The 25,918-nt window shown below is 41.2% G+C and overlaps 1 protein-coding gene across 1 annotated transcript in view; it reads right to left on the minus strand.

Moving 5' to 3' along the window:
• LOC139721978 (uncharacterized) overlaps positions 1-25,918 on the minus strand; it is a 35,063-nt gene continuing 9,145 nt past the window's right edge. Inside the window, exons 5-25 of the mRNA XM_071633297.1 lie at positions 25,638-25,885; positions 24,746-25,002; positions 23,604-23,661; positions 21,165-21,862; positions 19,337-19,469; positions 18,616-18,788; positions 17,716-18,029; positions 16,927-17,285; positions 16,058-16,116; positions 15,480-15,625; positions 14,464-14,566; positions 13,641-13,837; positions 11,761-11,848; positions 10,814-10,930; positions 9,087-9,187; positions 8,455-8,551; positions 7,030-7,205; positions 6,130-6,241; positions 5,281-5,383; positions 4,421-4,587; positions 1-857 (exon numbers count right to left, since the gene is read on the minus strand). Of these exons, the coding sequence (XP_071489398.1) occupies positions 639-857; positions 4,421-4,587; positions 5,281-5,383; positions 6,130-6,241; positions 7,030-7,205; positions 8,455-8,551; positions 9,087-9,187; positions 10,814-10,930; positions 11,761-11,848; positions 13,641-13,837; positions 14,464-14,566; positions 15,480-15,625; positions 16,058-16,116; positions 16,927-17,285; positions 17,716-18,029; positions 18,616-18,788; positions 19,337-19,469; positions 21,165-21,862; positions 23,604-23,661; positions 24,746-25,002; positions 25,638-25,885 (3,925 nt within the window). The 3' untranslated portion in view covers positions 1-638. The remainder of the gene's footprint in view (positions 858-4,420; positions 4,588-5,280; positions 5,384-6,129; positions 6,242-7,029; positions 7,206-8,454; positions 8,552-9,086; positions 9,188-10,813; positions 10,931-11,760; positions 11,849-13,640; positions 13,838-14,463; positions 14,567-15,479; positions 15,626-16,057; positions 16,117-16,926; positions 17,286-17,715; positions 18,030-18,615; positions 18,789-19,336; positions 19,470-21,164; positions 21,863-23,603; positions 23,662-24,745; positions 25,003-25,637; positions 25,886-25,918) is intronic.

Raw genomic sequence — 25,918 nt, forward strand, 5'->3', positions numbered from 1 at the left:
TGGTCAGCTGCTGGGCAAACGCCAAACCAAGGTGACCCATCGGCAGTGCCTGAGCAAAAAAAAAAAAAATAAAATCTGGTGTAACGCAACCAAGGAAATGCATTCCTCTTGCTTGGGGGTTACAGCCATCTTTCCATGACTCTTTTCAGAGTTCACGCACACACATACACACAATGGCTCTTGGCAGCATTCCATCAGGCATAATATCTCAATCAGTCTGTGTTGACCTGCAAGAACGTTAGCCTGCCATGCATGGCGACCGGCATGATACACCTACACCCAAGTTAATGTCTGAGCAGGCACCCGCTACCCTGTTGTTAGGTCACTAGTAATCTGCAGATGACTGCCACTGTTGCAAATCATTCAAGCATATCTCATACGGAGAACCTCCCGATATTGAGTCTCTGCTTGACTGGATTCCGACCGCTTGAGCTGAAGTTTACCTCTTTCATTCATCTTGCCTTATTTGGTGCCTGTCGGATATCTCTTCATGCTCATTCTAATTTTTTTTTTGTCTGTGTTTTGTTGAAGGCTGTTAAAGGAATCACAGATGAGCCAAAGCTACCACGATTGTTGCCGTTTCGAAGCCCTTTCTCCCTCAGGACGGAAGCGGCTCCAGCGGATCGGAGCAAGCGTGCTCAGTCGTCGATGGTCTGAATCTCGCCCATGTTGATGCGCTCCGCTGCGTTCACGCTGAAGCCAAGGATGCTGGGGTCGACCCGCTGCATCTTCTTTTTCTGCTTGCGGTTGTTCCTGCGTGCCTCGGTCTCCCAGTCTCCCATCTGGGCTGCAGCCGAGGAGACGACTGCCGACGGATGTCCCGGGATGCCGGACTTCGTACCCAGCCAAGCAGACTCCTGTTTTGCGGAAAGGGGGAGGGGCAGGGGGAAGGAGCAGAGGGAAAGAGGGAGTGAGGGAGCGAGGGAGAGTTGGGAGAGGTGACAGAGAGAAGAGCAGACATGATGAAGGAAATATCAGAAGATGGACGGTGAGATGAGGTGGAGGTGATTGACGATTGAATTGTAGGAAAGAAAAGATGAATCAAGCCAAAACACGTAAGATTGGAATGCATTTGACAGATACAAGCACAGCAAGAAAGAAAACCCCCAGAAATATACGGGAGATAAGATGAAAGGGAAAAGGAAACATAACAAAATTAGACAGGAAAGAGGGATACCAATGAGAGATATAGAGAGCAAGAGAAAAGTGAGTAACATTGAGATGGATGATTAGATTGACGAGAGTGATACAGTGCCACGGAGAAGTACACAGAATTCAAGAGAGTATATGTGGCGAATTAAAGAAGAAATTAAAACAAACGTGAAAATCGGAGACAGAGACAGAGACGGGGCGTGTGAAAAGAGCCATAAACAACAGGTATTTAAAATCCACCGAAAAACAGGTTAAAGGAGGTGCATGTTCAACAATTTACAGAAATTGATCAACGTGACGTATGGATCCGAGTAGAGCGTGAAAGAGTGACAAAGTGTCGAGACAGATCAGATTCAATGAGGAAGGGGGAAGAGGAAGCAGGTTAGAGAAGTGCAGAAAGAAGGAAAAGGATGGAGGAAGGATGGGAGGAGGGGAATACACAATGTAAAGGTAACCGTTAGTTTGAGACGTACCACAAAACACTTCAGCATTACCTCAGAATACATCCCTTTCGTCAAATATTCATGTTTGGTGAAACACACCACACGGAGTGATGCCGAGACTGACAGAAAACTATCAAGTTTGAGAATTTAAAAAAAAAGTGCCACATCTTCACCTTATACTAACTTTGCAGAAGCTACTACAACGAAATTTTCTACAAGCAGCTATTTCCTGGGAAGGATCATAAATCTATTCAATTTAATTCATTTTTTAGTTGATAGCGTCAGTGTAAGAATAAACATTGTAAAAAGAAAACAAATGTATTTTTAGAGTACAAACTGTACAGTTAATATAGCATCTGTCTCGGCAATTGTAACTACAAACTATTTCCCCCCCCCCCATCATTAACATCTGATAGAAGCAAAATCTTATAGATCAAAGGCATGTAGACAAGTGAAATTGATTACAAAATATGACATTAGTTTCATTTCCCCCCCCCCCCAATGGCATTTGCCTTGACAGCAAACACATATTTTCTTCTGCGTATAGAGACAAGGTTCTCACATGAAAGCCAACATTTCACAAATAGTCATGATCCAAATCAGCATAAATATGGATAATATATTTTGGCCATGATTGTAAATAACAAAACAAAACACCATGGCACAAAATTTCAGCTCTGAGGCCCCCACGAGTAATCTTCGTTTTCCTGTTCTTAAACATGCTGCCAAGAAAAGGATGACCAAACAACTGCTACTGACTTGATCAATCATACTACAGCAGCCTTTTTTCAAACAGGAACCAATGGTTTCTAGTATAATGGCCAAAGATTTAGGTTTCCGGCATCAAATGAAAGAACAATCATGAGTGCTAAAAATGGCATGCACATGACTTAAGCTCGCATCTACATAAATAATTGATCAATCAAAATAACCTGCAGACTGTACAAAGCATTGCATCATGTAATATTTGATCTTAAAAAATAAAAAAGAGAGAGAAAAAAAGCAGAATTTTCTCATGTCAAGAAATCATAGTGCTTTATTGAAAAGTCATTCACCTTATTTCATCTGTTTATCTCTTCATGAGTAAGTCAGAGATTACCAACTACAAAAACAAAACGAGAGAGAGAGCGCAGGTTGAGTTTTGGCATCGTATTGTTGCAGGAACGAGATTGGGGGCAAATGTTTGTGTTTCTGCTCACTACAGAGGCTGGATAGAGGAAAAACATGAGTTAGCGCAAGAAAGCGACATACGACTACTTCCCGTCAGTTTTCAGGGACACTAGACATGTACTGCTGAAGATGATTGTCAGTTCAGCAAAACTTATAAGAGAAATGATTTGATAGTTGCACACTACAGACTGTTTGAAGCACATAATTGAACGCATTCAGACAACTCGATTCTCAACAAATGGATAAATGAAACAGAGGAAGAATCTATAATGCAGACAAAACCAGGCACTAGTGAAACAATGCACAAGAACTGTAATTCGGGAGGAAGGTGAAGTCGCGATAACAAAAATTCACTGGAAGAAACTCATTTGAGTAATCTTTTGGCAGACAAATACACCAATAATCTTGATGACGCCACACATATGAAATTTCCTTGCAAGGGAGGTTTATTGTGACTGGCTGACAAGTTAAAATTGGCTACATGGGCACCCTCGACATCATTTACGGAAGACCAAATTTTTGAGACTTCAATCCCATCGCAATAGCTGCAGAAATCACCCTTGTCACCAAACTATAATGGTCTTTGAACATGTCATCTATAGACCACGCTCAACAACCACACTGTAGCAGGTGGGTCTTTTTCCTTTATGAACAAGGTTTTTTCATATTTACAAACAAGGGAGTCCCAAGTCTCACCTGCATGTATTCCAAACCCCCCTCCCCCTCCGGCATTGCACCCCTTAATATGCATCTTGGTAATGAATGAGGGTGAGGGGTGCAGGGAATGGCTGGAATGGGGTGAATTTCACGACTCATAACCCTTTCTATCCAATAAGGGTTAAAGGGCAATAAAACCCAAATATTCATATGTATATGAAGTTAGTAAATGCGGCAATATTAGCAGGACACATCGGCAAAGTTTGAGAAAAATTGGGCATTCTGTGAAATTCAACATATTATCACTTCTCTAGCACAATCAAATAATGCCTCCGGCGACACTTCTTGGCGGAGGCATAAAAACAGAACAGAACAGAACAAAACAAAACAAAACAAAACAAACTCTTGGCTTAACTCTTTCAGAAGGCAGGGGAAATAATATTAACCTAAACTCATGTCAGTTAAAAGTGGAAGGAATGCATACTTTTCATGATACTAACTTTTATGGATTTTCCGTTTGTTTGTTTTCTTTAGATAGTTGTTCATGTTTGACATATAACAAATTGTTGCAGTCTTCTTATTCCAGCAATACAAGTACAGAAACTACAAGAATTCATATCTTTAGAGCAGATTAAATGTTTACAAAAGAAAGATATTATTTAGAGGGGTGAAGGTTCAGGTGTGAGTTTCTTAAATTTGTCTCCCTCTACAAATTTAATTTGTTAAGATCGCAACTGCTGATCTGTAAATTAACAAACATGTCGGGAAAAAAAGGAACCAGTGGGACTCGATCCTGTCATCTACTGCTTTTTAGAGCAGATTGTCCGATTTTCATAAAACTTCACCAATGTGTTCATATTGCTGCATTCACTCAATCCATGTATATATTTGGGATTCATTATCCTTTAAATAGCTTCTTTCAGGGTTTTTTTCATTCCGTGACTCATTTGTAATCTCTTACGAAATGTCACATTGGTATGACAGCGAGGGCGCCCTACCATGTCCTTCTGTTGCCGCTGCTGCTGCTCCCTCTGTCTGTTGCGCCGCTCTACGAACTGGCGGGCGAACTCTGCGCTCTCGCGAGACTCGCCGAGGTACATCTTGATGTAGTCGTGGACCTCGTACGGCGAATCAATGTCTTGCAGGAATGACACGAAGGTGGAGACTGAAAGACGCAGTGGAACAAAAGAAAGACGTCCATTTTTACTTTTTTTTTGCGTTCCTAAAGAGAGAAGCAATGTCCAACATTACACATGGTTCTGCTAGAAATAAGCTTGTTTGTTTGTTTTTTCTTTAGACATTCTGTAGAGAGCATAGAGATTGATATTCTTTTTCAGCACAACATCAGTGGTCACATCACCAAGCCTATATGACTTCCAATCTCTTAAGGGTGCAGGACTATGGATGCAGTCAAACTTTTAATCTCACAACCTGAAAGCAAATGTATTGGACTAAGGACTTGTCAAAGTGGCCTTTCAGACAGCACGATTCCTCATTCAATACTGCACTGAATCAAAGGTTTTGCACAGCAGAAAAGATTGACTGTCAACATTCTTCTACTCTTCTTCCGGTTGGAGTACAGTTTACAACTTCACTGGGTTTTGAATCCTGTTCTTTGCGATGAAGGAATGACGCGAGATCTTTCATGTGCGCGGGTCGTGACTCTCTCACACACGGAACCTTCTGTAATGTCCTATTCGAGGGACAGAGTGTTCTGCCTTTACTACAGAAGACAGTATGGTAACACATAACATTGCTCAGCGTGACTCACTGGGCCTCTAATGCACTTGACTCCTTTGCAACATGGAAGTAATGGTATGGGACTAAGGACCTGTCGGCCTCATAATGAAAGACTTACTGTCAACAGGTGACCTCATTCTCTTCAGCTCCATCTCACACCACTGTCCAAACTCAGTGGTTGCTGACGGCAGATTGCTCTGGAACAGCTTCCTCACTGTTTCCTGGAAGTGTACAGACACAAAATGAGACAAATGGTTTTGCACCCATACAGGTACTGTACACGCCAAATATTTTGCACCCATACAGGTACTGTATACGCCAAATATTTTGCAAATTTCGCGTGTCAGGTGATACTTGCAAATTTAAACGCATGCAAAAATACGAACTCTAATCCCGACATGAATGTGACATGCACATGTACATGTACATTTCTCTGTTCAGTACTGTACTCCACAATCGCGAACTTAAACACTCGCAAAATTGTCGGGAAGTCCTGATTCGCGATAAATTAGACTCGCTAAATATATGGCATAAAGAGATGTCGTCATTTACCCCAGTTTTACCGGTTTACCATTATACATCTGTGTCCGGGGGTGGGGAAGGACATTATGGGTAAAATAACTGTTTAAAATGGTGAGCACTTCACAGAAAATTTGAACTAGGGTGCTTTGTTTGAAGGTCTAGACTCTCATCCACTATACCACATTGCCTCCAATGATTCACAACCCTCCAATTCCTGTGACTTTTCTGCCTATCAATTTGTCCGCAACACACATACACAGACACATACAGACAAATATACAGACAAACACAAAGTCCCTGCAGAGAAAACGTTATGTGCATTCGTTGCACAATGTTGGCTGCAGAGAAACGATCCTAACAATGTTCCCCAGCCAACTATCATGTAAAAACCACTGAGGCTGTCGTGACATTGTGAGTGTTTGACCTCGTGACCTCGTGACCTCACCTCCTCCTTGGATCGCCCCTTGCTGCTGTTGATTGGGGCTTGACTCCGCACCGTCGGGGCACTGGTGGTGATGTTGGCAGATGCACTTCGCAGGGTGGGGAAATTGCTATTTCTGTGCAGAGCAGAGGAAAATGGACAAAAAAAAAATATTCATACAAACATATAAATGTGTACATGACTTCAGAGGAGTATGTCACATTTTGGCAAAATAAGTGAAGACTGCCCTTTATTGCCTAACTCTACACGATTAATCAAGTGAAAGTGTCCCCCTCTACACTGTAACAAAACACAAAAGTATGCAACACTGGCACTGCAAGAAAACTCAATGAACAGTTTTACTGTCCTTTTTCCATATTAATATGGGAGAATACTGTCTATGATGTTCTTACAACAGAAAAGACCATACTGTCACATGCATACACTTTTTATAAAAACTTGTTTTTAAAAATATTTTTGTATCTTCATCACCTAAAGAGGACAGGATGCTGATATTCAGAATCCATCTATTCAACTTCCATCTGCTAATCTACTGGAAATAAAACTCGCATTAGAGGTCCTAACAATGGAGAATTTTTTTCCCCTAATCGCATCCATCATTACTGATATCATTTCTATTGAGCATTTTCTATATGTGACCTCCTTTTCAGTGGTTGCCTTTCAGTGGAAACCAATCAGAGCAAAACAAAATGGAACAATCAAACAAAAATAAAACACAGGATGAATCGATGTAAAATGCTTTTCAATGCCTGTCCACTAGGACTTAAGCATTGAAATGCTCGATATCAGGGACATTATGGATATGGAGCTTGAAATCAGAGACATGGGGATATACAGTAGAGCTTGATATCAGGGACATTTTCGAAGTGGCCAAGGCTGAAATCGTTATCTGGTGCGACTCACGTGGACTTGCTGACGCTGTCCCGAGCACACTCGTCCCAGAAACCCATGTTAGCCGAGGAGGAGGATACCGTTCGGGGCTGGTCGCCCCACACGTTGCCCCCCGGATGCTCCCCTGACCAGGCCAGGGAGGTGTTTGCACCGCCTCCCCAGACGGCAGCCGAAGAAAACGTCATGCCCTGTCCAGTCGGGATGGTAGGCGTTAGAGAGGAGAGAATTAGGACACAAAACACTCTGTGAAGTTTGCTGTTTTGCATTACAGAAGTTGACTTAAAATACAAGCATGTAACCGAACACAAGCCACAATGAAATGCAAGTAATCTGAAGAATTTAAGAGAGAGATATTTGAGACTAAACTTTGAAACTACATGGAAAAAACACCACAAAAAGAAACACTCTTATGAATTGAAGCAAGGAAATGCCAAAAATCTCAGCACAACTGGACCATCTTAATGAACATTCCTTCTGACGTACTGTCCAAAATTATTATAACATAAAAATCTTATTATTATTTATCATCATCATCATTATTGTAATAACGTTAAACATGTCATGACCAAGGATGAATTTGCACTGGGATCATTATCTTGCAATTGCAAACATTGGGGAGTCATGATAGTAGTGTGTAACTGCACATCTTACAACATAAGGTGGTAATATACAATGCTGTAACCTGGGGTATGACGGTATCCTGGGTTACGGCATGCCAAATCATATACCCTCATAAAACTTTGTTCGGCGGGGGTATAAAAATTCTCAAATCAAAGAGGCCTTTATATTCTCTTTTCAGGACAGGAAGAGATAAGACTTTGAGTATTAAAGGGATCGTATAGTTTTGATTCAAGTTCAAGTTCAAGTTTGTGAAACATTTATTTTCCATCTTTTTCATGTAGAAAATCACATGCATGAAATTATTGAACAAGGAAGGCAACACCTCAAAAAAGCAGAGCTTGTGGTGAGCTGCTTTACAAAATACAAAAATTGGTTGAGACCTAATTTCAGGTTTCTAACATTTTTTGGTGAGATAATGAGAAACCTCTTATGAAATATGAAAGAGCATGTAATTCCATGTGGAATTCAACGTTTATTTGATGAAAATTGGGTTTGAAATGGCAGAGATATCCAAAACAGTGTGATTCCAATAAAGTGTGGGACCCACCTTCTATTACGATTGCTCTGCTTTACTTTGTTTTTGGATGTTTCAGTCATTCTAAACCCGATTTTCATCAAATAAACTTTGAATTCCTCTTAACGTGGTATGCTCTGTACTACAAAGTATTTCATTAGTGTTTTCTTGGTATCTTGCAAAAAGTTAAAAGCCCAATTCTCATCTCCACCAATACTGTACCATCCCTTTAAGGGAAATCTCTATCCAGCAGACTAAGGGAGATCTGGCAGGGTTGGTATAGAAGAAGACAACAAGCCTACCTTGTTCTGTACGTTCTGCTTGGCTTGTCCTCGCTCCATCTGCTGCCTCGCTTGCTCCTCTTGAATCTCCCTCAAGGACTTGGTGGTCTGGTTCACACTGGTGGATTTAACAAACACATGCATACATTAGTTCGACTATTGATGGGTGAACATTGTGATCGGTGTCAACACAAACAATTATTACATGTACTTGCTGTCCATGTCACCCCAAACAATACTATGTGCATCACTAACATTGATAAGAGCTTGCTACATGTACCTTGGAATAGGTTGGTTTTTCCATTAAAATTTGGGCAGATACTTCTCCCTCGATTTCAATATGACCCCGTTTACAGTGCGAGGCGAGGCCGCGGCTTGGCCGCGGCTTGGCCCAGCCCCGCTTCAGTGTAAACTGGGCTTGGCCCCGCAATTGATGCCAGGCTCGGCCGCGGCTCGGCCCAGCCCCGCACTGTAAACGGGGTCATAAATATCTGTTATAAGAGTCTGTGGAATGGTTGTGCATATAAGAAATGTAGGATTAGAAATGCAAGTAGGAACTCCTGACAGGTGTTTCAAGTCACTGGCCAAAATGAGGGTGGGGGGAACAGAGCAGAATAGAGTGAAATGATGTGTTGGGGAAAGGGCGCCCTCACCTTGAGTTGCTTGATCCCCAGCCAGCGGGCCTGCTCTGGGCGTTCTGCTGCTGTTGCTGCTGCTTTTGTTGTAGAAGTTGCGCTTGCAGCTGTTTCTGCCGCTGGAGGTGGAGTAGCACAAAAATTGAGATTAAAATTTAAAACCACGTAGGCTTTCAAAATCTGATTCATTCAAGATGATGCAATTTACACCCTCTATCTCCTTCCTTAATTTCTAAAGACAGAGACCCAAGAATTCACAGCAAGCAGAAAGGACTTCCTATACAGTGTATGTCTACATAACCAATGGAAGAATATGATCAGCACGAACTGTTGTCACTTATATCTATCCTAAAGGAGACAGCTATAACTTTGCTTGCAATGTGTATAATTATACTCTGTATGAATTTCCCAAAACAACAGCTTTCATTAAGTATACTCAGGGGACCTAAACAACACATGATCTTTGAACAAAAGTTGTATACATGTATATTTCATTATCAATGCTTCTTCAGACTGTCAATGAAGAAGTAATGTGCACTTTTACAGAAAGCGACTTTGTGGGTTTTGAATAAGCACAGATCAGATTTGCAGAGCTCTTACAAGTCTGCTTAACTAGGTGTTTTGCTTTTTTTTTCTTTTCTGTTTGATGCTGTTCTACGGCATCATGTACTGTGAAAGATGTGTCCTCAATTCTGCTTACAAAAAGGCAGCTAAGTGATCAATTGACAAGGATCAAATAGAATGTAACAGCATGTATTACAGGTGGAACATGGCAATGATGATTTGAAACACTAACAGAAGACAGAGAAACACCGAGGGAGTTTGGTAACTATCACATACAAGACCACAGTCAAATAGGAATAGGAGAGAAGTAAAACATCACAAGTAAACTAAATGCATTACAAACAATGCAAATTAACTGCACAATCCCATCTCAGTGGTGTGTACCGGTAAAAATGATGTGCAGTGCTAAAAACACACGTTCAGCTAAGAAAGCCACTTTGAGAAGACTACAGGGATGCCAACCTTGTTATCTTATAGCGATGCAGTATTCTGAGGGCAGAAAAGGCATATTTTTAGTGGGAAAAGAGTATTTGTACCTTTCCCGCAGTAGACATGTATAGTAATGCAATTGGCGAAAACCATTTCTTTTTTGGGGGGCCAAAAACAAACAAACAAACAAACAAACAAACAAACAAAGAAACAAAGAAACAAACAAAAAAACAATCAAATATTACAAAATACTGCAAGAAAAACAAAAGTAACAGCTGGCATCTCTGGAAGAAGGATGAATTAAAGAAGAAATCTACTCCAAAATGTTATCAATTTCATAAGAAAGAGAAAAAAAAATCCCTGCAGAACAGTGCAAAAATGATCAAAATCGGATAAGAAATAAGGTTATGGTGTTCTGAAATTTCATTTTTTTTTTAAGGAAAACATTTCTTGACCAGTCATTACGAATATTCAAATTAGTAAGTAGATGATGTCATGCTCTTACAATTTCTCATTAATTACATATATACAGAACATTTTTGTGTTTACAGTACTGGTCGAGAAATGTTTTCTGAAAAAATATGACATTTCAATATGTCATATCTTCCTTATTTCTTATCTGATTTCTGTCATTTTTGGAATGTTCTGTAGGGAATTTTTGTCTCATTCTTTATGAGTGTATTTGTTTTTGGGGTGGATTTCCTCTTTAATAGACTATAACTCTGACATCAGGAGAAGTGAAGACACAGTACCTCCTGTCTCTCCAGTTCCTCTTGCTGCTGTTGGAGTTTCTGGATCTGCTGTAGGGTTGGCCCGCTGCTCGAGGTGGCAACGGCGCTGCGCTGTGCCCACATGGCACTGCTTGGCAACTTGAAGTTGATAACAAACGAACACCAACATCAGTGCAACAAACAGATTTTTAAAATTTTTATTTTAATTTATTTCTTTTTTTTTACAGCAGTCTCAGAGAAACCGCTACAAGTCTTTTCAACATACTGTAACCAGAAATATTCACGAGCATGTAACTTTTGCAAATTTTGTGAGAGCCATGATTCGCAAAAATAAAATGCACATGAAAGTTTGTGGCTACACAATGTACTGAATGCCAGTGGCATTTCACAATAGTATCATGCTGTGAAAAAGGCTGTTGGCTCCAATTCCCAAAAGTTTTATATCATGAATGTTTCTGGTATTGCAAGAGATACCATACTTAGACAAACACAACATACAAAAATCATCAAAGTTGCCATGTTAAAAAAAAGGCAATTTAATCATAAGACAGCTAAGGTATAATAGGCACTTCCTTTAACATGCGAGAATGTAAATTAGTGGAATGAAAAAAACAAACAAAACACACATATTGACACAGTTATGTGTTATTACAAACAATATATACAATGACACAATGTCAGCTAAACTTGCGAATATGGATGAACAATAATTTGCCATAAAACCAAAGACTGCATCAAAGGTGTGCCCTTGCTAATGTTGCTAAAATGCTAAAAAACTTGCTAAAAGGAAGTGAGCAACAATATTCACACTTGGAATTTAAAATTACATCCTCAAAAGATTTAGAGAGGATTAGAACAAAACTGTCAGCAAAGATCTCATCACTTTCTCATCACAAGGAAATCAACATGAACAAACAGATTAAGGAACACAAATGGCCAAAGCTGGTCTGGCTAATTCTCAAACTTACACTAGGTTGCTGCTGCTGTTGCTGTTGCTGCTGCTGTTGTTGCTGCAACCTCTGGAGCGTCTCCTGCTGCCGCTGAATGTTTTGTTGCCTAAGTGTTGAAAATTGTTTATCGAAGAAATTAAATAAGGACCAACATATGGTAGATAATTTTTGCCTTTTAAATTATGAAGACATTGTCATATTCCACCAAAATACTTTTAGTGACAGTTGTGAGCTTTTATGAATACATTCCAAGTGCTGTTTTCTAACAATTACAAAACTTTCCTGTGAATCGCTCATCAGAGGAACAAGAAGAGCATGCAAATAAGATTGTAAGTACTAAGATGAACCTAACAGAATCAGATGATTTCAACTGCTTTCTGGCAGGTTCTGGAGTAAGAATGCCCTTGAATTTGAACGCATTACAAAATTAGTCTAATTGAGATTTGATGGGACAGGTTTACACTGCTGCAAAGGCAAATTCTGACGCCTAGTTTCAATACAACATTACTCACATAGATCACTTGAGCTGACTGTTCACTAAGCAAAAAGACCTACCTGCTCCATCACACCTAAAAACTTTGCTTCTGCATAATTTGTTGAGTGGTTCAGATTCTCCACTGCATTCAAGTCAGATTAATCTATGATTCACGTCATCTTCAGCGCCTTTTCCACAAACCATTAACACAAATGCAATCACAAGGAAATTGGCAATCTTATCCAGGCACACACGCACAACCACAAGTACATCACAGCTCCATTCTACTGCAAACCCTTCTACAAATTCAGACTGCACAATACAAGAATCAGGCTTGGCGTGTACAAACCCTGCCCTAAAGATTGCGCAATCCTGTGTAACCAAATTATTGCGCAACGGCATGAAATACACTCATAACTCAGAGGGTCATTATTGTACAAAGTGCATAGTACACGGTATACTGAATCTTTGGTGCATGTCGTGTTCCTTATGCACCATACAAGGAAGAGATTTAGATATTTCACTATCTATTGTTCATATCTCTTGTCAGGTACTATATAGTATCTGAAAATATGATCAGAGCCTTACATTAAAAAAAGACTGAAAGAAAACGAAGCAAAACTATACAACCCATCGCCCCCAAAACCAAACAAGTTAAAAAAAGGAAAGAAGCTTACGATTTTAAAAACTTTTGATTTTCTTTCTACGTAACTTCTCCCTTCCACTTGATTGTATAATTGCAGCTGTTTGAACTTAATGTTGTTTGAACGCCCCGACATATGAACTTGAAATACATAACGGCAAGTGATCACTTCTTGGAGACAGAGCAGCCATTATTTGTGATACACAACTTCCTTTTTATTTGCACGAAACATCTGCACAGACTATAGGGAGACAGTCTACTCACAGCTGGCTATTTCATCAGCTGGAAAAAAAGAGACATTTTGCAAATTTGGAGACAACATGTGTGGAATTACTGACAAGTGTTCATGCAATGACATACAATGATACTTCCTGACGTACTTGAGAGCAAGACACCTTCCAGGAGTCACTGAGTAGATTATTGCACATTATAACAACTTTGTGTGAATTTTCTTTACATGAATGCCGAATTGCATTTCATCTCTCAGTGAAGAGAATTTTTTTTTTTTTTTTTTTGGGGGGGGGGGGGGGGGGGGGGGGAAGGGTCACAGATGTGACAAGATTGGATAAAGAGCGCCAGAACAAGAAAACAAAACAAGGCTTGCATTTTGTGATGATTGACCAACTAACCCAACTTTACACCACAGTCTTCAAGACATTTAAAAGTGCAATACGAAGACCTGGAAAGGTCCGATGAAGACGGTGGGGGGGGGGGGGGGGGGGGGGGGGGGGGGAGGGGGTGGGAAGGGTAGTTGAACTGCAAACTGTGAGAAGAACTGACCTCAGCATCTCCTGGCGATGCCTCTCGGCCGCCTCCTTCTGCCTCTCCTCCGCCTCCCTCCGGGCTCGCTCCTCTTGCTCCTCCCGCGCCTTGCGAGCCGCTTCTTCCTGAGCAGCTAGCCGGGCGGCCTGTTCCTCCTGGGCGCGGCGGACGGCGGCCGTCTCTTCTTGCTGTCTCCTCAGCTGCTCCTCCATGCGCTGGGATAAAAATGGGGACAGAAACAGTAAACCTCGAGCATACCTTCTTCAAAACATAGAAATATATTGAGGCGCACACACTGCAAGATATTGACCCTGTTTTACAGGCACTATTTTTGTTTTTAGCAAAATCATTTAAAATCATTGAAATAGCATTGGCAAACAAGTAGCATGTGACAAACTTGAGCTGAAGTTGCCAACAGGTTTATATAGATTCATAAAGATCAACATTTACTTTTGTTTATTGAATATCAAAGGCATGTTCTGATGGTTATGGCACATTCTGATGGTTAGAACATGTGTTCGTAATTATTTTTTTCACTAAACTTGTTGTGAATAAATAGTGAAATGATGCCAGTGAGAAATTAACCTGTTTAGAGGTTGCTTGGGATAAAAGTTTAGAATGTTTAACTCCAATAACTGCACAGTGGTAAGATGATTTGAAAATAGAAAAAAAAACAATTCCTGTGTAAGGTTGAGACAGCCATGACATGACCCGAAGAATCACAAGGGCAAGAATTCACAAAATTTCTAAACAGCATCACACACCACAGCTGCACGGATGACCATTTCTCGGCATCCGACCCCGCCCACTGGTGGGGGGGGGGGGGGGAAACCACACCCACCTGCTGCTCCACCTTCCTCTGCTGCTCCTCCTGTTGTTTCCTCTCCTCCTCCGCCCGCCGCAGGGCATCCTCCTGCTGCTGCAACCGATCCTCCTCCTGCCTCCTGTGTACATACCAAATGGAAGAAACCACGCCCGAGACGGTAAAGTCACATGTATGAGGGGTTTGTCGGCCACCCTCCTTACCCTTCAGAGGTGTCAAATACTCGGTACATACGAAGAGTTTGTTTGCAAAAACCGATAAGTCCATTTTTGAAGATTTTGAAGTACGGTCTCTATCATAAAGTACAAAATAATACCTTTTAATTGCTATATTGCTCATTACATATAAAGGTACATTTTTGAAGTTATGGTCAAAAGAAGCAAATATCTTTTTATTATTCTCTTTATTTTTCTTGACCTTTAATCGCAAATATCTCCATTTGGCAAATATGGACTTATCGGTTTTTGCGAACAAACTCTTCATACATACACCCTGAAAATGTAACTCAATTTCCACCTACTTGTTTGACCCAACAGACTTATGTGCTCAACTTTGAACACTACCAAAGTGGATAAGCTCTTTATCATGTCTCATGTTAATTTTTAATTCTTTCGTATTTATTTTGCTTCTCAAATTAAATCAAATTAAATTACATGGGTGTGATGAAGTTAAACAAAATTGTGTTATAACCATGGTCCCTGAATGTACATTTTTTCATCATAAACAGCAACTTGTAAAACACTAAATCAAGCACAGCAATAAATATAACATCTAGTGAGCAACGTGACATGATGCGGCAAAGCCATTTCATAAAATTCCAACTTCCAACCCTGACCAGGAACATTTGCTCAGACGCTACAGCAAATTACATCCTGAAATTATGACAAGAGTCTGACAAGTTTGCTGCTACAGTAAATGATGAACTTCCAGACAGAAGAACTCGATCACGGATGAACAACGGACCCTATGAGTGGGTATAGGTGAAAGAAAATGACACATTGCGGGAGTGGGAGGAGAAAGTTTGGCGTTCTCACTTCTTGTCGATCATCTCGACCTGCTGCTTGAGCTTGAGCTCCTCCTGCCTCCGCTCCTCTGCCCGCTGCTTCTCCACCTCCTCGTGCATCTCCTCCGTCTTCCTCTTCTCCTCCTCCACCTTCTGCCGCACCTGCTGTCGCCGCTCCTGTGGAAGAAGAAGTCACAGCGACAGAAAGAGAAAGGAGCGTCACAAAACATTCACATCATCGCCTTCATGATCTGACATGTGACTTTGAATGACCTTCTCTGTGGAGGAATTGTTTTTTGGTTTTTTTCTCTCCCCCCCCCCCTCCGCCACTTTATTGTTTTAATAACTACTACTACTACTAATAATAATAATTCTACCTTTATTATCATCATTACGAATATAACTTACATTCAGTCATTTGGGGATGGAATATCAAAATGAAGTTCTATTTAACTATCATGCTCACAGCGTTAGACTGAATTTCCTGTAACTTTTGAATAAAACGGCAAAGTGAAGCAAGGACAAATGAGAAAAGTATATAAATAAAGTTGGACCGATTGGCTAAAAAAAAAAAGAAGAAGAAGAGGGGGAAAGTTTGTTTGTTTTTACCTCTTCCATGACCTCCCTGGCCATGGCTGGGTCCCACACCCCAATGTCCCAGTCGGCCCCTGTGGTGGTAGACAAGAAACTGAATGGTGAGTATGTAATCTTTGGTCCGCAGGGAAAACAAAACAAAACAAAATAACTCTGCAAACACCATCATATTTACATGTCTACATTCCACCATAGAATATGATTATGGTGTTATGGTACCATGGCATAGTGAACAATGTGGCAATGATACCACTGATTAGGGAAAGCTGCATGTTACAATTTTGCTTCTACAATAATCATCACACCTCTGAATATTTTCATGAGCTGCAAGCTTTTGGACAGAGAAAAACACTCCAACAATACAACTCAATATAGATTTTTTTCAGAAAATACTGGTCACAACAATGTATTTATAAATCCTTTTATACTATATCTTTTTAAAAAGCAATTATTCAAATACTCTGATAAATCCATTCATCCATGCCATAATCATTACATCTGAATATACTTGGTTTTGAAGGACTTCATTCACTTCCACTCACATGGAACTAATGTTCTATCTGTTCTAAAAGTTTAGAATAGAAGAACCTTGTCTACCTAATCCTCTGTGTGCTTTGAATGCCTATTTGCACAGAAAACCCTTTATCCTTGTACACACTACTGTCCAACCTTCCTGGCACAAACAGGGTTCAATAAACAAAGGGACTCACCCCCCTTCCCAAAAATAATCTTTCTAGCATATTAAAACATGCTATTTTGATGAGAAAATTTACTTTCAGAAGCCCATACATTTGCCTGAATTACATATATATGACACTTGACATTCATTTTTCTGTACTATTATTGTCCCAGCCCATGAACACACAGACACGCCAGACCTTTACTTTTTGTGGGGACTGAGTTCCAGACGCCGATCTCCGGGCCTTCGTTCTTCTCCTTGGCAGCTGCAGCAGCAGCAGCCGCCGCGGCCGCTGCTGCTGCTGCGGCGGCGCTGACCGCGTGACCACCAGGGGGAATCCCCCCTGCCACGCTGGTGGCGGAGAGGCTGGTGGCTGGGGTGTCGACGCCCACCCCGGCGGGGATGGCCAGGCCGCGGTGCCTCTGCATCTGCTGCTGGTAGTGCATGACGACCTGGTGCTGCTGCTGCAGGGTGGCTAGCTGCTGGCGGAGGGTCTGCTGCTGGGGCAGGGTCAGCGTCTTGCCCCGCTGGATCAGCTCCTGGTAGATCCGACTGGCCTGCACTCTACAAAGTGACCGCAAGCGATTTACAGACAGTCTTATTCACTGGGGTACAGACATGAAATGACATGATACTAACTAGCCTTGAAATAGCAAATGATATCCCTAAATAGGACAAGAACATCGACTGGAAAGTAATGGAAAGCAAAAATAGTGACTTCCAAGTTTAATCCAGGAAAAGATAGTCATAATTTTGATAGCCATAGTTAAACAGGATTGGCACATTCACTTCTTCTGCACAAGAGAAATGGTAAGTAAAGGATCTAGTTTTATGCAAATTGACATATATACTCCTCAGTAGTATGGAATGACTGGTATAAATTTTTGTTAGATGTATATGAACTGATCATTCAAAAGTGACGACATCATTATCATGCACTGAGTGAAACAATCCCACTTCAAGACTTTTCGTGGTTGCTGCTAACGTGTCTCACCTTATCAGCGACTGCTGCTGATTCAAGAGCTGCTGGAAGACTTGTTGCTGCTGCTGCTGCTGTTGCAGCAACTGTTGCTGCTGTTGCTGCTGAATGAGTTGGTGCTGGGCCAGGAGCTGGGCCATCTGGGCCGCTATCTGCTGCTGAGCCAGCTGCTGCTGCTGCTGCTGCTGCTGGGCGGCTATAGCAGCCGCCGTCACAGCGGCCGATGCATTGGGGGTGGGGCTGACCGACGGGCCGACGGTGGGGCCAGATGGGGCAGGGGCGGCCGCGGCGGGCCCCACTGTTGGGTTCCCTGTAGGAGTTGATGGTTTCTGCTGCAAACACAAACAAAGGCCATGATACTAACTAGCCCTATTGGTCAAAATTACCGATTAACTCAGATTGTGACTGGTCAATCCAAAGTCTCTGCTATTACAAATATCAACCTTCAAACAATTAGAGAGAATAACTGCTTAAAGTGATGACCTTCTTGCATCAGGTTGTTTTTATTGCAACTGACTGACAAATTGCCCTACATCAAGCTTATTTATGTTGATGTAGAGCAATATGTCAATCAGTTGCAACAAGAACGAGTGTTTCTGCAGAAGTGAAGTAAAATTTTTCTTGGTAAGATTGGAGATGGTATAGTCCAAATTTCAAGTTTGCAACCAAGCTTGTCAAATACAAACATAAGCACACAAGCAACTCACAGCTTATAAGTACCTCTCAATAATCCAACAATGTCTATACATTACTTCATTTCCTTTTAAAATTAAATCTCAAAATATTACCAAGTCAACACTTAAATATTTATCTATTCCAATGATGCTTAAAAAAATTTAACCAGAAAACGGTTAAAGTGATGAGAGGGAAAGAAGGGGTGGTGGTTATTTTTAAAAAAAAAGTCTTGGGACTCACTGTGATGTGATTGTGCGTGGGCTCTTGGGCCGGCAAGAATGGCACTCGTCCCCATCTCTTGATGAGGATCCCCAGGGGTTCGAAGTCCTCGTCCAACCCCCGCTTCACCTGCAGCGTCATGGTGAAGTAACCTGCGCTGAACCACTCGGACATCTCACTCGATGTAAATGGGCCTGGAGGAGGGAAGTGAGGGCGATAGGAGCGCGGACAGGGATGAAAGGATGAAGCGAGTGAGTGAGCGAGAGAGACAGAAGGGGTGAGAGAGAGATATACAAAGGGATGATGGTAGTGGAAAGAGATGAAGTTCAATAGTGCAGACATAAATTGACGAAAAATTAGAAAATTTCTTGCTCTAATTCCATATGCCCAAATGTTGTCATCCTATAATAAATAGTAGTGTTATCATCCTCACTTGCGCAACCCTTCAACACTTACAGTACTAAAATCATTATAATTATGTACTTGTATATCGGTATTATTACCATGATTGTTTGGATTAGAAGCAGTGTTATTCTATTATCACTACCATTATCATCGTAAGCACCATCATCATTTCAGGATTCAAACTTCAGAGGCAAGATCCTGATCCCTGTCCCATCAGGTGTCTCAACTGTATCCTACTACATATTCACAAGTGATAGAGTCATTGTTGTTGATGGTTTGAACAGTAGGGAAAGCACAACCTGCGGGAGTGAGGCTAATTGAATCTCTGGTCTCTTACCTTGCACTTGTCCCTGAGGGTCCTTATAGAACCATTTGTGTGCATGCTCATGGGTCGGTGGTAGCTGTGGGGGGTTGATGTTCACCTTTAACCCTCCATCCATGGTCAGCTCATTTCCAAGCTTGTCGTCGTCCTGGCAACAGGAGGAATTTCAGCTCGCATCATTCATTTAACCTTGCCTACATACCATCCTCGCTGGTGCATAAATAATTTTTTTTTAGTGTTTTGTAAAATGAAGATTGCCATGTTTGTCTGTTGTTTTGAATGACTTTGCATTATGCCATCAATTAAAAACTACCACTTTGGTTCATTAAAACAAACAGTGCAAACCATACAGCTTTCCAAGCAAAACGGACACAGACTCAAAGTCCAACCTGAAGTAGTGGAGAAGTAATACTTGCTATTCTCAACAAATCTGAATTCGGTATCACACTCACTAATCATACTCAATTCTTCAGTGCTATGTGGAAGTTTCGGGTACTCACAAAAAGCTACCTTGTATTAGACTGGCATTAATCATAACGTATCCACTAATAGAAAACTATTTTCATTACCTGAAAATACAAGCATGCATGCATAAATTCTGATATTTGATAGCAGATGTATCTTGACAAGGTAAGTGTGTACATTTCAAGAATAATGCAGAAAACTAATTGACTTAAAAAATTAAAAAACTAGAAATGTCGACTGGTATGCCTCCGCCATAATGCATGGTTCTCCTAATAGGTCTATAGTACAATGTCTTGACAATGTGTGATGACAGTTTCACACAATTGGCAAAATATTAAAATGACAGGTTTGCCACAAATGTGCAGAATGTTCACTTTCCTAGAACTAGGTTCAATTGGATGAATGATCAAAACGTCAGAGTGCAGGTATTTGGGGAACTGATGATTTTTACTTGACTTTTGACCCTTTTATAAGTTTATGCATTGAGTAATTTTCAAGGTATTGAGAAAAAGTATAATTTCAGTATCAAATGGTAAAATAGTATTATCTAAGCCTGGCCTTTGACCTTTGACCTCACAGTTCCAAAGGGAATCACTGTTAGGTAGAACATGCATAAATATGTAAGTTTCATGATGATACCTTGAGTTACTTTCGAGATATGGAGGAAAAAGTGCAATTTAGCACTTTCACTTCACCTTTGACCTTTTGACCTTTGGGTAAGAAACTTCCCACAGAATATATATTGGGTAATACACGCATACATCAAGTTAAAAAAAAAATCCTTCAGGCATTGCATAAATATAAGGAAAGTAGTGATATTTTGAGGAGTTGACCTTGACCTTTGACCCCCTGACCCATGATCCTCAACTTCCCTAGATAATCACTGCCCATCGGTACATGCATATATACTAAGTTCCATGAAGGAACCATTTGCGAGATATGGAGAAAAACATGAAATTTCAACCTTTTTTTTTCACAAAATAACCTGACCTTTGACCTTTGACCCCGTGACCCTAAAATCCAAACAAAGTATTATCCCCCCAGGATATACCCTCATACCAAGTTTGATGTAAAACCACCACACGGTTCTTGAGATATCGACAAAAACAAAACGGGACGGACGTAAGTACGTACGGACGGAAGGACGACCCGAAAACATAATGCCTCCGGCCACTTCGTTGGCGGAGGCATAAAAATCAATGTGCAACATAAGGAAAATGTTTTCATTTTAAATGGAGCTACACAAATCATTGCAACAAACATATGTGCACATTAATAAGCAATGAACGTCACGAGAACTTGAAGTTCTAAGTAAGTTCCAGAGCTCTACCAGAATTCACGCTGACTGAAAGACATAAACAAGGTGAAGCAAACTTACTTCTTCAGTGAGCTCTGCCATCAAGCTCTCGGCAGCTTTCTCCAAGTGCTTCAGCTGGTCCTCCTCATCATCATCCTTCAGAATTCCAGCCGCCGCACTCGATGAGGGTGGGGGTGCTGCCACGCCCGGTGTGGACACCACTGCCACCTCGCCCTTTGGCTTGGCGGCCTCCGGGCCGGTGCCGCTCGTGGCCGCCACCATGGCTGCCATGCTGGCGGCGACGCTGTTCTCCACAATGTCCTCTATGCTCTTCCGAGAGTCGGTCCTCTTTGCCTCCGCATCGCTAGCGGCCCCGCCCACGCCCTCCCCGGCGGATCCACCGATGACCACGCCCGGGAGCACCTCCACCCCTTGCACGGCTAGCTTCTCCACCTTGCTTTCCTTCAGCACCTGATTACTAATATTGCTTTTTGTGTTGGGTCCTGCACTTGTTGCACCTTTGGCATTGCTTAGTACGCTGCTACCACTCTGTGGCATGTCCCGGCTGGCGGCAGCTTTGGAAGAAGTACTGTTGAAGTTTAAACGTAGCTTATCTAATTTCTCCGCGCTGTCGCGAGAGTCTGACTTTGAACTATACATCTCATCAAGAACGTCGTCGGCACTTGTGTGTTTGGAAGAAGGTTTTCGATCGTCAGAGTCTCTATCTCTGGATTGTTTTTTATCACTTTGTTGATTAATGTCCTCCGCTTCATGATTGTCTACAGAAAACAGGACAAAATATAATTGTAATGGTTAGGTCTTCCAAATCAATTTCCTCGCAAGACACTTTATGAAAATGCTACTCAATATTCAACTTCTGCATAGTAACTGCTATCACTCTGAACAATTACTTAAGCACAAATAATGAAAGAAAGCTTATCCTTTGACTTAACCCTATTTTAACTGGGGGGTTCAAATTGACCCCTCCCTCGAGATCGCGCCACGATTCCGCAACGCGCAAAGATTTTGCCGCGTCGTTTTATGACTTTTTTCATTGAAGTCTCCCGCATATTTTGAGACCAAATTTGCGACGTCCGGGTACACCGTTCTGAAGTTACGTAATGTTTTGCATATGCATGTTAACCCGAAAACAGCTCAAATTCATGATATCGTGTGCAAATCCAATGCAAATTGTGTTTTTTGGTTAAATTGATATAAATTAGATTTCAACTTTTCACCATTGAAATCAATCCATTCTAGTGTAGATAAGCTTGAAAAAGTGCCTGCAACAAATTTTGGCAAAAAACAATAAAAAACAAAAGGTCGAAAAAACAAAAATACATAAGAAATTAACAAAACAATAAAAAACAAAAGAAATTGACTTTGATTGTGCTATTTTTTTACAAGAAAATTGGTTGATGCGTCTTGAGGAATTCTGACACAAAAATTTAGCAATCCTTCAGTCTTTTTAATGGAGTTATAGGTGAAAATATGATTTCATGCATAAATTTGCATAATTAATTTATTAAAAATAGAAAGGTAATATTTTTCGATTGTATGACCATGTAATCTTGTAGTTGACATCCGGCTTTATCTTTAGGCAAAATTTCACGGCGATCATGCGATCGGCGGCCGAGATCTGAAGTGGGGGTCAAATTGAGCCCCCCCAGTAAAAACTTGGTCTCAAATAGCCCAGTTAAAATAGGGTTAATGGCCTGGGTTCATCCAAATATGCTACACTCCATTTCATCATTTTATGTGACAAGAGACTATGATAATGATAAAGTAGGACAAATTGCAAACTCTGTGTGATCTACGTGTTGCGCAGCACTCCATTCGTTTGGCACACATAATTTTGCTAATTCTTTTTGTTTTTCTCAAGTATTTGGGCACAGACAGAACTTATCCTCTGACTGACAAATATATGTATTCAAGAGCAGGTCTGAAGACAATTTTTTCTGAAGAAACATGAAAATTGGTGAATTTTGTGTACGAATGCAAATGGAGAGCTGCTCAACACCTAAATCACACAGACTTGCCATTTTTGTCTTACTAGTTTCTAAATTTTCACAATTCAAAACTTTTAAAAAAAAAAACCGTTGAGGACGGGTTGATTTTGCTACAACACGCATTTCCCATAAACACTTGCCCGAGTATACTCGGGACTCGTCCTTAACGGGTTAGCGTGTGCCCCCATTTCCCCCAAAATTTTAACTGATCTACTTTTCCACTCTTTTATGTTTTCAGACAAAGCAACATAATAGCAGGGGGAATTCCCCTTCAAGTCTCCTGACAAGAGCAGTTGCATCCTTGGGCAACATACTTTGCCTGGAACTTTGAAGGGGGCTTCCAGCCAAGTCCCATGGTAGATTGCTCAAGAGCATTCATGTGCTCCAGGAAAGACCACTTAAAAATAAAACCACAATCACAACAACAAAAAATTGTGATGCCCACGCAACCTCCACACACAGCCTCACTTCGGCAGACAAAGGATATACGAGAAAGAGCATTGCATCTCACCAATCTCAGCCTTGGAATCTTCACTTTCTAATGGTTCTAGTAGATCGTCGTCTGTACCCTGCAAGATAAACATTTGAAAGAGAAGAGTTGACAACTGGCAAACAGGAAGGAGCTACTCTAAATATAGCTGAACCCCGGTGAATGCTGTACGTGTCTTGATCTAGGAGATAACATACACGTACCTCGATCATAGTTGTTTAAAGGTCCTGTTTACCTCTGGGAGCAGTGATTTAACAATTTTTCGAGATATCACATTTAATGCATATACCGTAGGTCTGGAGGGCATTTTATGAAGATTTTTGTCAGACATTTCGTCTGACAAACTGTTAAAAGCTACCGAAATCCTTGCACGAGATTGGCTGACAGCAAATTCATCCGACAAAATCGTCGGACAAAATGCTTCATGAAATGCCCCCCTGTTGTATCACAAAACATCCTACCATATAAAATTTTTGCAATAAGGCCTAAAATACTAGGAGATATCAGTATTTCTCTCAATAAACCACAACTGTAGACTGTTTAGTCTAGAAACATTTTTTTATTATGAATATTGTCCACATTTTGTGTAATTAACAATACTTAATATCGATTATATGGATTCAAATTTTTACAGTGGTTGTTTCTATCCCAAACTCACATTTAGAACTATTTCAAAGCACTAATGCTTGGTTTTTGTTTCATCTGCAAATGGTAAATTATGCCTTATGCAGGGCTTTCTTTGATTTTCCAAGTGAGGGTGAAGAGACAGACAGAAAGAATGCAAAATGATGATTTTTTTTTTCTAGTTGCTCTACTAGGTGAGGAAGGTAACAACTTCCTACTTCTTTGTAGCTTATATCCATAGCTCAGTGTTCACTGTGATCTCCCCAAAAATGAGCAATTACACAAGTACACAAGTCTCTCCTCTCTCTAAGGGCAAGCAAGATATCACATATGTTATGCTTCTTTAGCTTGCACATGTAATTTGGTCAAAATCAATGTAATAAATCACTACCCAAGACATAGTCAATTGATGTACAGCTTTCCTGGGATTCTTAGGTCTCAATGAACGATCCATTTGTGGATTTGGGGGGAAGAGGGGAAAGCATTAGACTTCTAGCAGTGTTGGTGTAGAGAGATGGCATCTAAAAAAACAGCCTTACCTTGCCCGAACAGAATGCCCCTGAAGAATCAAACATGCCGAGAGATTCCCCGTCGAAGGCATCGTCGAGCGACCACTCGGGCACCTCTTCTTCCTCGTGCCAGTTGTTCTGGTACGAGCGGCCGCTGTGCCGCCGCTCCCGCTGGCCTCGATCCCGATCGAAGTGGTCCCGGTCCCGATCTCTGTCGCGGTCCCGATCGCCGTCGTTGAATGAAAGCCCTCGTTCTCTCGGCTGGTGCCAGTTTGACCTTGGCGAATCTGGTCAAGATGGAGATTTGGCCACAATATCTCTGGTTAATATCTACAAATATTATGGCCAACACTCAGAAAATTGTTCTCTACATACAGTGAGTATGAATTCTTGGGCAAGAAACTATGCCATCACGGTGATCTGACAAGATGAAACCAAACAAACGATCTCACAAAATGAGACTCAATGAGGACATCAAATATATTCTGTGATTACGATCAGGTCTTGATGCAGGTTTGACGATAACAAGCATCAGGGGGTATTTTTCAATAAACTTTACATTAATGTTCGTCTCACATAAGCAAGACCAAGAAAGCAATTTCAAAAGCAAAAATACATATTCGACAATCAAACAAATAGGTATAGAGTCTCATTTGCCAATGCTCAGCAGCTTAATCAAGCAGCTGTAATGAACATATGTATTGCCATATGAATAAAAGTCTTGTCAACTTTACCATGAACAAGTGTCATTAGGGAAGAAGGTGTTAAGTAACTCAAGTCCACAAGCGAACATCATCATACCTTCAGACACCACTGAACACACCTTTGACATGGTACAGAATTGTACAAAGACTACACCACTATTGATGTGATTTGAATTCATAGCATCTCAGTGTATCATCAAATATTTTGTTCTCCTCACTTGATGACATTCTCCAGTTCTCGTCTTCTCTCGAGGGCGGCGGGCGAGACGTGGACTTCCCAGAACCGTGCCTCCACCCGTCATCCTCGTCATCTGTCTTGGACGGTAGCCTCTCGCTGCGGGGGGAGCGCCAGTTATCGCTGGAGCTCCCCCTGTCCCTGTCGATGATCTTGCGGGGAGAGGGCGGGCCAGAGTCCTCGAAGTTGCCCCTCGGCTCGGTGCGTATGCCCCTGGTGTCGTGGAGATTGCTGCATGAATGAAATGTCAAAAGTTTGTATCGT

Source organism: Diadema antillarum, unplaced genomic scaffold, assembly GCF_040938485.1.
Source record: "Diadema antillarum isolate AM-2024a unplaced genomic scaffold, OU_Dant_1.0 scf00000153, whole genome shotgun sequence".
Classification (NCBI taxonomy): domain Eukaryota; kingdom Metazoa; phylum Echinodermata; class Echinoidea; order Diadematoida; family Diadematidae; genus Diadema; species Diadema antillarum.